General features: G+C 39.2%; 1 protein-coding gene across 1 annotated transcript in view; it reads left to right on the plus strand.

Annotated features, from left to right (window-relative positions):
- Window positions 1–816: 816 nt before the first annotated feature.
- The window catches only part of NMNAT2 (nicotinamide nucleotide adenylyltransferase 2), an 81,001-nt gene continuing 67,466 nt past the window's right edge, over window positions 817–14,351 (plus strand). Inside the window, exon 1 of the mRNA XM_063298449.1 lies at window positions 817–1,038. Within this exon, the coding sequence (XP_063154519.1) occupies window positions 954–1,038 (85 nt within the window). The 5' untranslated portion in view covers window positions 817–953. The remainder of the gene's footprint in view (window positions 1,039–14,351) is intronic.

Below are 14,351 nucleotides of genomic sequence, written 5' to 3' on the forward strand. Positions count from 1 at the left end.
CAGACTACAAAGAGACAATAATAGTTGTGGATTATTTAATATAGAGTTGAAATAACCACTACAGTAGTGAAACTGAACTCACCAGGTCAGTACATGTGTACTATTGGGAGAAGGTATTGATGGTGGCCTATCAGTGTGTTCGTTATTTATTTGTTTATTTATCAAATTTGTCACCGCCATCTCCTCCAACCAGATATAGTTTAATAGCAGAATCATATTCAGATCTCATCTACTCCAGGGCCTGCCTTTCCTTCTCATCCTTCCTGAAATTCTGGCCTTGCTTGCATGTGATCTCTTGGGCCTCTATTTGCTCTTTCAAGAAGAGCTGCTGCAAGGATACCACCATGAATGAAATGGGGTTTAAACTGCCCATTTCTTTAAAGAAAAGAGAGGATAGCACTACATGGATCTGACAGGAAAGCTGCAGATTGTAAGCATTAGCAATGGCTTTCCCCCCACTCCCATTATACTTTAATTGAAATAAGAGGATAAAAATGGGAAATATAAGCTGCTTTAGTGAGTGTGAAGACAAGACCAGCATGCACTGTAGTCATTATTCCCGATTAACTCCACCAGAATAAAAGAGCTTGTCTTCTTTGGGTTGCCTTTTAAGCTTCCAGTCTGGCTTGAAAGTAAGTCTTCACTTTCTTTCCGGGCAAAACAACTGAAGTACCACTGATGATCCCAATATCCTTGGGGGCAAAACCGAGCAAATTTCAGCATCTGCTTTAGAGAGCTGAGGTGCCCCAGAGTTAAGCAAACTCTGCCTGGCGCTGAAGGCGTTAAAATTGGGCGGCGTGAGGCGGGTGGGGGGGATGACGCTGCTTGCGTTTGGGAGCTCTTCGCCTCCCCTGCCTCTGCAGACACATTGAGAGACACACACAAAAAGGAGAGGAGAGGCCGCGCCGCGCGAGAGGAATTCCGAGGGAGCGCTCCACCGAGCAGACGCCACCATGACCGAAACGACCAAGACCCACGTTATCTTGCTGGCCTGCGGCAGCTTCAACCCCATCACCAAGGGCCACATTCAGATGTTTGGTGAGTCCCCGCCCTGTACTCAGTTCATCGGCTGATTTCTCTCCCTCTGTGTTTTCTTACTAGTGCGCTTGAAGGTGCTGGCTCGGGTCCTTGAGGATGGGCGCCCTGGGACGCTTCTTCTGGGTTCCTAGCCCGGGAGCGAGGCTGCGGAGAATAGAGGGAGCGAGAACTGGGGTCATCCGAGCCGTTTTGCGCGGCGTTTGCTGGTGCTCTCCCGGGGTGAGGGGAGGGGCGGCGGCTCTTATTGATCTAGATAATAGCGGCCGGGGGGGTGGGCTATTTGGGGAACATTTAGGAGCGGCGCCAGAGTAGGGCGGGAGGAAGATGAGCGGACCGGAGGCTCTTTACTCCCGCTGGAGCCGCTACCGGGGGCGGGAGGGCAAGGCAGGGGCTGGGCGGGTGGCTCTCGAGTAGGGTTCAAGGCGGGTGGGGTAGCCGGGGCGGGGATGGCAGACGGCTCTACGCAGAAAAAACGAGGAGCTCTTGTCTAGTAGCCGAGGGAGGGTGGGTGGTGTCAGTGAAGGGGGAGGCCTTTGTGGGGCGGCTGTTTGGGTATCCTTCTCCTTGGCAAAATGTCAGCCTTGCTACCTGGGCACCTGCTTCTGACGCAGAAACGGACGGTGGACGCGGGGCGGGGGGAGGCGGCGGCGGCGGCGGCGGCGGCGGCAAGAATTGGACAGCTGCAACTCCCTTCCCCCGTCAAAATCGCATAAACTGGGAGTACAGGATCCTTATGAGCCCCCCTGGGCTTTAGGGGATCATGCCATTTCACCCAGAAGCCCTGGCTCGTCCCTCTGGGTGGACTTTGCAGGGAGTTTCAATCCAACACCGCACTCTGAAAAGCCTGACTGTAGGATCCTTAGATTTGAAAACAAGGATTGGTCGCACTCTTAGTTCGCTTTCTTTAAGATACCTGTGCTGTACAATGTGTCTACAATGTGTCTGTTATACGTGAAACGGCTGCAAACACAGTTGTGTACTTTATCATAGGAAGTACATTATTGGACTGGGTTTTGAGAGGGAGGGAGAAAGGAGAATCAAAGGAGCATTTTCGAGCTCCGAGGTGTGATGGAAAGAGATGAGGAAGTATTTTCTTGTACCGATATACAGTACATGTGGAGGCTAGCTAGACTTTTAAGTCACAGTCTCAGAGGAGAATTTCAATTCATTGTCTACATTTTGTCTTAATTTGGATGGAGTGACACTGTTGCCAAATATACTGTCATTAAGATTGGACTTTGGGATACTTGCTTGGATTTTGTGTATACACAATAGTCCCAGTCCTATAAGCTTATTGGCCATACATGCTAATAAATTTTGTATGTGCAATTTGGGGGTAAAGAATGAAAAAACACTGGTTCAAGGGATCGATTTTCTCCACTCTTTTTTCCCCTTAAAATATGTTTGCATGTATGGTGGTAGTGAAGCTAATCCGTGCTAGTGATGTGGAGTAAGAAACCCATGTGAGTTGTGACTATCCTTCAAGGTCTGTATAAGATAATGGATTATAATGGTCGTTAATATGCTTCGGAGAATAGTTAAGGTTGTTTGCTGTCCGCAGCTCCAAGTGCTGAAATAACCTCACTGGGAAGAATAAGATGCAGTACTCTCCTCCTGCCAATGTCAGGGAGTTTAGAGATTGATGTTTTGATGAGCTAGCCATGGGTATAAAGAACGATGATAAATATTCAACTGTGCCTAGTTCTTAAGATAATCGTCTACATTACTGAAAAGTGTGTAAGTGCCTCTTCTCAATAACATTTGTAAAGACAATTTAGCAAAGGAATTGTGCAGCTATAAACGTCTGTTTTTTAAACACCCAGGAAAAGCTATTCATACCCTTTCCCCCATTTTCGCTTTGGATGTAAATGTTCATTTCAGAAAACTGCATTCTAGACTGTAATTTAAGTGGAACTTTTAAAGAGAGCCGGAAGATGACATTCTCAGCCAAATAATAGGAAAGAGTACCCCAAAAGTAATGCATAGACTTTGCATGTTAAAAAGTGATTTTGTGTCATCACTCTAAGATCATTCTACTTTTTTCTGTATGAAGGATGCTCTTTTGTCATATATTTTCAACTTCAGGAGTAGGATGTCAAGCAGAAATTGTGCTCCAGAACTGGGCGGGGTGGTGGTGGTCTTTATTCATGATAGAGACAGACATTTACTGGTGCCTTGGAAAGAGCCACTGCTTAAAGATAGGAAGATTTTGGTTTCGTACATCAACATAAGCTAATGTTGCTCTGCAGTTGAAATAGATCTGCATGAATCTAGTAATATGTGTGCTGATTGGACAATAGAGCATAATCAGAACTAAAAACTCATTCCATTCCTCCTATATTCTTCCAGGAGCCTGCTGAGCTTGTAGATACTTTTATTTTCATTTTTTTCTCATTTAATGCAATCTCTCACAAAGGATTTCACATCTGCATGCACTGTCTCTCTTTTTTTAAGAGCATGTGGTATTACTGTGATATGTCAATATCTGCTTACAAAGAAAGAAAGGAAGCCAGCATCCTTTCTGTATAATTCTTTGATTTCCCATCTGTCAGAAAGGGGTGGAAAAAGTCTGGTCCAGATCTGCACAATTATTTCTATGGAGTCCTGAGCCTTAAATTCTTGTGAATCCTTGCCAGTTCACTTGCCAATATAACCTACCATCCACAACCCAGCTTTGTCTTGTTGGTATGAGCAATTAGTTGCTCATGCCAGGGAATGTTTGTCAAATAATTTAAAACTATCCAGAACTGGTCTTGAAGACCAAATAGTAATGAAAATGGAGAACTACCAGAGCAGAGTGGCTAAGGAGACAGACATCTATTTATTAATTAAATTTTAATACCACCCTTCAAAATCATCCCCAAGTGAAATCTAGCCTGCTTGCTTGCTTGCTTGCTTGCAAAGATACTGAGTTCCAGCTTAATTTACTTTCTTGCCTCTTCATATGTGGCAATTTGGGCCAATTTTATTTCTCCCTTATGCTTAATTTTATTTTTTCCTAGTCCATGAGTCTTCCCTCTGCCCCTTAAGCTGACTGATTATTTTTTTTCTTATTTTTCCTTCACACTTTGGAATGCCTAATTGTCCATTAGACCTGAGATCTGTTTTTATGCCATGTAGGAAGCACCATTTTTCATTAAGCAGAAAAGTAAAATCTGCTTTCAATTACTGTATTTAAAGGCATACAGTAATTGAAAGTGGCTCTAGCATCAGGTGTTGGCTTTTTAATTCCACATAATTTGATTGGTGGTATTATTATTTTGTTCAAAGTCATGTAGCATCCTTTCAGATACAGAGATACAATACACACCTTAAGATGGAAATTGATTATAATGTCTTGGAAGCTGGAGTAGGGAGTCTGTCCATTGTATAATTTAGATTTTTCATCCACCCAAAGAGACATTCCTTGCTATGAAACTTTCTCCCTTCCTTCCTCATCTTTTGTTGTTTCCAAATCATCAACATTTAGATAGTAAGTTGCTTAGAGCAGGTGTGTCTGTGTACATACACATTCATGGCTTATAAATATAAACTGAGGCAGTGATAGTTAAGGATAGAATATGCTCTGTGATGGATAATAATACTGATTTACTGTATTGTTGTATGGAATTCAACTGAACAAATCATGCCCAATACAAAGAACAAAAGCAGTATACAAATGTTAGATGGTGTAGCTATTGTTGCTACTGTTATTGCGATTACTAGAATTAGAATTTAACCTGTGCTTATTAGATATGGCCACATTTTAATGAAATGTGAAGGTAATGTGTAAGAGATACCTGATGCATGATGAAATTACATTAGGTGGCTGACAGATTAAACAGCTCTGATACACTGAGTATGAGATATACAATCATAGAATTGTAGATTTGGGAAGGGCCAGTTCCTGCTTAGTACAGGAATCCAAATTAAAGTATTTCTGACTGATAGTGATGTAGATGTTTGCAGTGTCTCTGTTTTGTGATCTAAAAAGACTGAGAGAAGTTAGTTTAAAGAAAAAGAAGTGGAACACTTGGTTTTAAAAGGTTTTGTGTGAGGGTATATTGATGAGATTTTGTCATTAATATCATATGGAAACTGGCACATTTCATGAAGAGAACTAACCATCAGAAGACTAAGAGAAGAAGCAAAGCCCTGTTTGAAATCCGTGAAAGCTTAGTGGTGCTGTTGCTGAAAGAGGTGGCTTCTGCTCAGAAGACTGCTATTTCCTACCATTGAGTGTCACAGGACTTTGATATTCCTCTTCTCTCACTTGTTTTTTCTGAACTAGGTCCAGCACATGGGGTAATGAGAAGTGATAACACCTGCCACTCCCTTTATTGTGCTACCTTTTCTAAGCCTTTGAGCAACAGAACATCTGTTTTTGCTGCAGCATAGCTATCCCTCTGGGAAATGTTATTTTAATAACTTTCAATATATCACATGCTCTTGCTTCATTCTGCACTTTTGCACAATTGCATCCAAGAGAGATGCCACTTTTGCCCTCTCTAATAACACCATAAAAATAAAGAATGTCTATGAAAATATTATCTCTGATCCTATAAATATTTTTGTGGTATTTCTATATATTCCATATATTATTTATTTATTTATTTATTTATTATTATTAATGGCTGCAGTAATAGGCAAGTATATTCTACTTCTGCTGTCTAGCAAGTGAACGGCATTTGAGGCATTGTGTTTGAGGCAATGTTCATTGATACAAAGGCTTGATCTATGACATTAACAATGTGAGTCAGCCAGCATATAAATTTAATAAATCATTGTTATTGTTAGTGTATGGTAGCCATGACAATGGCATTGACTCAGATAATGAGTATGCATTTCTAAATCTGCCTTTAATTATTGTGACTGCTGTCTGAATTGAAATGTACAATTGATGTTTGTACTATGCATTTTGTAGTTTTATTCTGTCATTTATAGTGATTTCTGTAGTTGAGGAAAAATGTCTCAATGTGTTGCATTATGTACTATAACAAAGCATGAAACGTTCTCTCTGAATCAGTTTCCCCAGAGGCAAGAGTGGCCCTTTCCCCCTTAAAAGCTACTCAAGATCTAGTTATTTTGGAAGGCTGTCAGAATGTAGGATGTGTTGTCCAGAGTGAGAGGCAGTGCCAGGAATGTTGTATGTTAGGATAAGGTAACTGTAATAGGATATATACATTTTTTTTACTGTTCACTGTTGTATATTTGTTGAGTTGGTTAAGATTGTATAAAAGTCTAATAAATAATAGGAAGATGATGCATAATGAATTAGGCCATTCATCTCTCTAGCCTAGTCTTGTAGGCTATAGTACAGTACTGACCAGAAGTAACAAAGTTTCTAATGGAGGTTTGACCCAATGCAGTGATTTCAGATCCCTGGAGGCAGGGATCCTGTACCCCAGAACCTAGGACCTGTTGTGGCAAAAAGCATATATAAAATATATGAGGCCTCTGCCAAAACTAGTCCTGAGTCATGATTTCACTGAAAAAAATATGTTTTTGCTTGAAATGTGATGTGATATTAGTCTGGTGTGACTCATTTACATCTGCACATCCTTGCTAGATGTTGAAGTCATTGAGTAATGAGCAAGCAAATATAAAACAGCTGAAATGTGGGATTATTCCAGTTATAGTCTTAGTATGATGCAGTTTCCTCCCTGATAAGCATGCATGTATGAACTAGCCCAGTTGGACTCATAATTTTGAAATGCCAATTAAATTATTTTACTTTGCTCTTTTTTCCTAATCCACATTGATAGAAAGGATTAATTTTAAATGATGTACTGTTCGCTGAGTTCCCATGTGTACACATTGCATGGTCTTTTCCAACCAGTTAGAATTTTAATAAGTGTAGACTGAGCTTTCCACCAACAGGAAGGAAGAACTAGTGCATGCTGATGTCACACCAAAATCTTCCTACTCTGACCAATAGCTCTTCCTAAGGCTCCTTTAAACATCTGCCTCTACCCCAAGTAGAGTTCTGACTTGTTTCAGTTCTGAACACAATTCCTGCTGACTTCATCAACAATCATAAATTCTTCTAGGGATTGAAAGAAAATGACCAAGAACTTCCCTCATACAAAAAGGAGAAGAATGGTCTTCCAGAACAGACCCAAAACCAATTTTAACATGCAAAGCATGTGCATTATTTATCATTCACTGTGCTGTTCTTTTCTGTGATTTTGTGGAGACTCTCTTTCTCTGGCTGTGTTTAAGAATTCCAGTTAATTCCAAACCAGGAACAGCTTTCCTCAGAACTGAATTCCAATTAGGTCTCAAGAGAAGATAATGGGGAATGTTAATGAACACTCCTGCAATTATCTTTTCTGACAGTCTCTTTTGTTTATAGGCACAGAATTGTGTCTCTACCATTTTTTTTGGGGGGGGGAGGGATGGTTTAAACATTTCTTACTGAAGTAGACATTTAGGCTATATCCATACTGCAGTTTTGCCACCTTCCCCCCATTCCTGGATCCAGCAGATAATCATGCTGTCCTAAATCTTGCTGCCACCAAAGCATGGCCTTACTGCCCATCCAGCATGGATCTATGCCAGCTACTGTCTGTACTATTTTAATACATGACATTTGAAGGGCTGTGATTGGTGGTTCCCTTGGCTTAAATTCCATCCCTGCCCAACATCAACCACCGTATGAAATGCTGCCTTTCATTGGATAGCATGATGCTGCAGTTACTCCACACACTGCAATTTTTTCTCCCATCATACCACTGACTGATTGAACTTCTTTTTTTTAAATTTCCTTATAATTGTGGATCAACTTTTCAATCACTAACTGGTAGCAAATATTTTAAAGAATGGCTGACACCTGATGACTGTCTGGATTTTTGGAACTAAGATGCAGTTGCTACGTGTTGTTGAAGAGTTGGAATTTAAGAAAGGGATTTTGCTGGGGGATCAGCATGAGAGATCTAAACTATCTTAAGAGCATAATATGAAGAGAGCAAGCAAGGGACCTAATAGCAGTATAAGTACAACAAGAAAAAAATTAAAACCAGTTGTTGTAGTGGGTATTGTTATTTGTTACCCTGCACATTTTGGATAGTTCCTTTATTAAATAGAATGTGAACATTGTTATGTTTATTTATATAACAAATATTTATATAACAAAGTACATGTTATCTAATGCATATATAATTTTAGAAATCTTTTACAAGGATAAACGATGTGTCCCTTATATAACATATAACTAATATTATTATGTCAATGCTGCCAATATAATCAACAATACTTTATTAATAATATACCAGATGCTTCTGTAATGTTAAATGTATTTAGTGTGGGAGCAACCATAGAAAGAACAGAGATAAATGTACTTACCATCTTTAAACAACCCCAAATTGCATAAATTACTTCCTGACCTATTTTCAAATTATAGGACAGTTAATGAGTTCATGTTAGCTTTCCAATTTACAATATTTACTAAGTTTTAAAGTGTTGTTTTTACCAGTCTTCCCATTTTCATCTACCTTTGTGACAATCTTATCATAACATGTCTACTCAGCAGTAATGCTCATTGAGTTGAGTAGGATGTATTCCCCGCATAATTGGTCATAGGATTAAAGTCCTGGTCATCTGTGGTCTCAAGCAAAAGAAACAGCTTCTTATAAAGTTTTACCATTAGTCACCAAGCAACAAATCTCTTGTTAGAGATCACCAGGTCTGACTACTTACAACCTTGTGTTAGGATTATTTTGCAAATTGCTAGTATTGAGAAGAATATGGAATTCCATAATAACTCACATTAGAAGATTTTTCAGTCAGAAGCACAGTCTAAGAAGAAATAAATCTCTAGCCTGAAAAATTAATTTCTGCAAGTGAACTGAATTAAGCTGACTAATGAACGAATGTTAATTTGTTCTTTCCCTTTGCTTTTCTCCTTGAATTAAGAAATAAATGAAGGAAAAGATGTGAATGCAACCAAGAGAATTAAAAGTGGAAGTTTAAAAATAGTATAAATAATTATTATGTCCTTCCTCATCAATATTTTTCTAAATTAAAACTATAGAAGCTTTGAGAATTGTACATTACAAATATTATAACATAAATTCTGATTGTATGGTTCAAGGAGCTACTATAAAATAGATGGATGGCAAAATAGATGTAGGTTTTTTTCTTTTTACAATTTATTTTAAAAATACTAATCTACCAGATATTATGTTTACTACCTGTAAGGAGATTAGACATTGCAAGAGCTATTTGTGGCCTCTTTAAAAACATTACCTGTGGTTAAATATTTATTTAGCAGATTTTTTTTTCATTCTGCGAAACATTGTTTTGTTTAAGGTGATGGCATTTAAGAGCAGCTCCATCTTTCTCTGTAGCTTCCATACACCTATTAAAAATAATGTATGTGCATGTTTTTTAAAAAGAGGAAACTATACATCCTAAGATTGAGCAATGAACAGGAAGAGCAAATGGGAGTCTTTTGTGGGAGAATCCAATCAACTCCAAGCAGCATGGACAATGAAGGAAGTTTTGTTATGAACCCAACTATACATGCTAGGAATGCAAGGTTGTGGAGAGAGTTTCTACACTGGAACAGACCAGGGAAGGTGAGAAGTTGCTCAACAGGATGGGTGAAGCTCCTCAAGAGGGCAGAAAAGGGAAGTGAATTCAGAGAACACAAAGAGGAAGATAAGTGGAAGCTCTCTTTTGGGGGAGATGGGCAGTAATTAAATTTGAATAATAAATAAATAAATAAATATGACTCAGCAAAGCAAGAATATCAGGAGGCATTCAGTACCAATGTCGCTAAGAAACCAGACCCTCATTTTTGAAGACAATCCACAGCTATTGTACCTGATGAAGCCTTGTCAATCATAGCTTTTGGGGAGACTGGGTCCTATGGGTTAAAGAAACCCAAGAGCCATTAAGATGAAGAAGTACATTGTAGTGGTGCATGATTCCCTGCTGAGAGGAAATGAGGTCATGGTATGGACACCTGATATGATGTGGCAGGAGGTGTATTGTCTTCCAGGTGCCCATATCCAGGATGGGATGGACTAGCTGCTGAGACTCTTCAAACCTATTGATAACTATCCCTTCATAATGATTCATGTGCAGATGAATGACACTGCCAAAAGAAACCTTGAAGAAATCTATGGAGACTATTAGGCCCTGGGCAAGAAGGTGAAGAAACTGGGAGTGCAAGTAATGTTTTTGTCAGTCCTTCCAGTTAAGGGTCATGGTGTAAGAAGAGAGAACAACTAGGTATGTGAATGGTGCCACAAAGAAGGGTTCCTTGACCATAGGCTGATTTGCCAAGATAAAAACTCTTGGCAAGAGTTTTCATGAAGACTGGAAAGATGTTTTGGCTGATGCCTGATCAATCTTATCAGAAGGGTGCTAAACTAAAGACAAGGGGGAGGATGACAAAATCCCAGAACCACATACAGCACTGAAGACTGAGAACAACACAGGAGACAAATGAAGACTCATGAGAGGATTTAGACTGGCAGGAAACTATGAAGCCAGTAGGGATATTGCTTACAATCTCAGATGTTTCTACACCAACGTACAACACATAGAATATCAGAAACAAACTTGAAATCCTAACAATGGAGGACAAATATGGTGTCATAGAAGTCACTAGTTTTGGTAGGATGACAAACAGGATACAAATATAACAAACAAACAACAGACAAATGGACTTGGAAGGCTACTACATTGAAAAGAAACTGACTCACCCAAAAGAGACAAGATGTCCTGCTGTATGGAACGAAAGCATAAGTCTGCACAGAAATTCACAAATAAAACATAAAAATCCTGATGGGAATATTTGAGTAGAATAAAAGGATAGAGAAAGAAAAATATACCATTCTGGGAGTTTATGATAGAACTCATGGACAGGCAGAAGGTGTGATGAGACCTTTCTATGTCAGATGACAAAACTTTCAAAGATGCACAGGATAATGACAATGGGAGAGTTCAACTACTTTGGCATCTGCAGGAACCCTAACTCTGCCAAGAGTCAGAGATCCAATAAATTCCTGTCCTCTTTTGTTGACAACTTTATTCATCAGAAGGTGGAAGAACAAGCAAAGGGGTCTGCTATTCTGAACCTAATCCTTACCAACAGGGAGGAAATGGTTCAAGATTGGAAAGTGATTAGAACCTTGGAGAAGATAAAGTTTACTCTCTCACGGAGAGGAGGAATATAGAAGACAGAGTTGTATACTGGATTTCAGAAGGGTACATTTTGATCAGCTCAAAAAATAGGTCAAAATTCTAAAGGAGAAAAGTATACAGGAAAGATGGGAAACCTTGCAAAATAAGATAATGAAGGCACCATCATGAACAATTCCTACTAGAAGAAGAAATAGAAGACATCAAAATAGTTCAGTGAGAGTACAGACAAAGCTTCCTAAAATGCAGGGAAGAAAAGAGGACATATCTAGGAAATAGAAAAAAAGGAGTATAACCAAAGAAGGATACAAGATAGTTTCCAAAAAAATGTAAGAATTGTGTCAGAAAGCCTAAAGTGCAGAAGGAGCTGAACCTTATAAGAAATGCTCCAAACAAGAAAAAAATCTTTTTCAGGTCTATTAAAAACAAAAGTTACGGCAAAGAGGCTGCATACCTCTTGCAAGATGAATGGAATGAATTGGAGGTGGATGATAGTGACAGGGTACAAGGAAAAATATCTTAAATACAAGTTAAGATATATTAAGTTTGTTTTTTCCCAGAAGGGAAATGAAGACCTAGTTGGCCATCATTGTTCCATTAGTGGAAGGAAGGAGCAGCAGCTTGGGGAAGATAAGGAGAGGGTAAAATACTTAGCTAATTTAAATGAATCCAATTCTCCAGGCCTGTAATGGTATGTGGGAATGATCTTGGGAAACAGGGCAAAGATATGCAGTCTAGAGAACAGTCAAATAAAAGGCAACTTACCTCGCAGCAGGAATGTGGGCAGGTCAAGTGGCTCAGAAGAGACCCTCTCTAGTTTCCTTGGCTGTAAAGGGGAAGAGGGGAGAGAAATGTACTTTCAGACTTGCAAGTTTCTGTTTATGTAACCTTACAATAAAGTAGAATTAACTCATCTGACCATGTTTCCTGTCTCTGTCTACTTTGCAAGACTGACAAGGCCAAATGAATTACATTATGGGGTACTATGATTGCAGAGACAATTGTAGAACTGAAATCTTTGAGAACCTCTGGAGAACTTCCAGTAGACTTGAGGAGAGCAGATATTGTCCCTATCTTCATAAAGAGGAAGAAAGAGGACCTGGGAAATTACAGGCATGTCAGCTTGATATCTATATTGGGCAGGGCTCTTTGGGGAGATTATTAAACAGCATATCCATCAGCATCTGGATAGGAATAGAACAATTAACAGATGCCATCATGGGTTTGTTACAAACAATGATATCCGACTAATCTTATGTCCATTTTTGGCCAAGATGCTAGCTTAACAGGTGAATGAAATTCCATGGACATAGCATACCTTGACTTCAGTGAAGCATTTGGCAAAGATTGCCACTATAGCCTCATTAATAAAATGATAAAATATGTACCTCAATATACAGCTGTTAGATGGATTCATAATTGGCTTGAATGACTGCATCAGACTGGAGAAAAGTGTTGAGTGCAGTGCCACAGGGCTGTTCAATATTTTTATTAATTAACTGGATGAAAGGTTGAGGAGATTATCATCAGATCTGTAGATGATGAAAAACTAGAAAGTATGCCTAACACTTTAGAAGAGAAAGAGAAGATTCAAAACATCTAATCAAACTTGAACTGTTGGCTGAAATGAACAGGATGAAATTTAACTTGGAGAATATAATGTCCTGAAACTGAAAGGCACAGATATAGGACAGAGAAGGCTTGGCTTGGCTGTACACATGAAAAGGATCTGGATGTTCTAGTAGATCAAAAGTTAAATATGAGGCTCCAGCATGATGCTGCTGCTAAAAAGACAATTTTGGTATGAAGTAATGGAAGCAGAGTCCAGATAATGGAAAGTAATTGTCCCACTCTTCTCTGCTTTGGTAAGGCCCTACTTGGAATACTGTATCCAGTTCTGGACACTTCAGTCTAAAAAGGGCATCAACAAACTAAATTAAGTTCAGAAGAGGGCTACCCAGATGGTGAAGGGACTGGAAACCATCCTAAGAGAAGCAGTTAAAGGAATTAGATATATTTAGATTGCAGAAGTGAAGACTGAGGGGAGGTATGAACAGCCCTCAGATATCTGAAGACTATCTTATACTGTAGAAGGGGAAGTGGATTATTCTCTGTTGCCCCAGAGGGATTCAGGTTAGGAGGAGGAGAGCTGTTAACTAGCGAAATAGGGCTGTGTCATGAAGTGGTATGTCCCCCTTTACTGGAGGTCTTCAAACAGAATCTAGATAGCTGTCTGTCCAAAATGCTTTAGAAGAGTCTTCACTGAGTAGAAAGTAGAACCAGAAACCCTCTGAGATCCAAATGTTATGATCCTATTAGAATTTATCCAGGGAATTACATATTTGAATGCTGGTCCCAATGAAAACAATTCTTTCTGCATGTGAAAAAACAGTGTTCTTTCTGGTCAGCTTGGCTGAATCCCTTCTAGTGTTGGTTTGATCTGAGGAGGGCATTCTACTAGTGGAAGTATTTATAAATGGCAACCCATTTCACACATCTGTAAACTTTGATGGAACTATCTAGGAAAATATATACCATGTGATTCTGATGGTTATATACGTTGGCCTTTACTGTGGAGGTTTGGCAGTATGAGCCCCTGGGCTGTGTGAACTTTGCTCCTTCCCACAATGATGTAACAAAACTTGTTTTCATCCTGCTGCTGAAGGACAAATAAAGAATCCAATGGTGCCATAAAATGTCTCTTTCAGTGCAGAATTATTTGTTAATCAATAATTGTGCTGCATTCTAAGGCGATATAAAAGTACTCCTGAATGAAAGACTTTCCAGTTGGCAATAAAGATTTCTCTAAGAGATACACTTCAGAACGTCACTTTTCCTCACTGGAGGCATTCAGTTTTGAATATCAAGCTTCTGCAGTTTATTATCCTGTGATTCTCAATACAGCATCCTCATCTATTATTCCTGGTAATGACAGTGGAGCATCTTTTACATCGTTTTGTCTTAAATATGACTTTACCAGTTTGTGTGTGTGTGTTTTTTTACAGCAATTTTATTGGTTGATGAAAGGAAGCAGGAGGAATAGGTTTCTTGAAAATGCTTGACCTTGTTGAGAGTTCCATTTCATTAGCTGATTACTGTAATAAAAGCCATAATGCTTGTAAATAAATGGTTCTGAAGTCTGACAACAAAGGTGGAGCATTTACAGTGCTTGATATCATCAC

This window comes from Candoia aspera, chromosome 3, assembly GCF_035149785.1.
Source record: "Candoia aspera isolate rCanAsp1 chromosome 3, rCanAsp1.hap2, whole genome shotgun sequence".
In the NCBI taxonomy this organism is placed as follows: Eukaryota; Metazoa; Chordata; class Lepidosauria; order Squamata; family Boidae; genus Candoia; species Candoia aspera.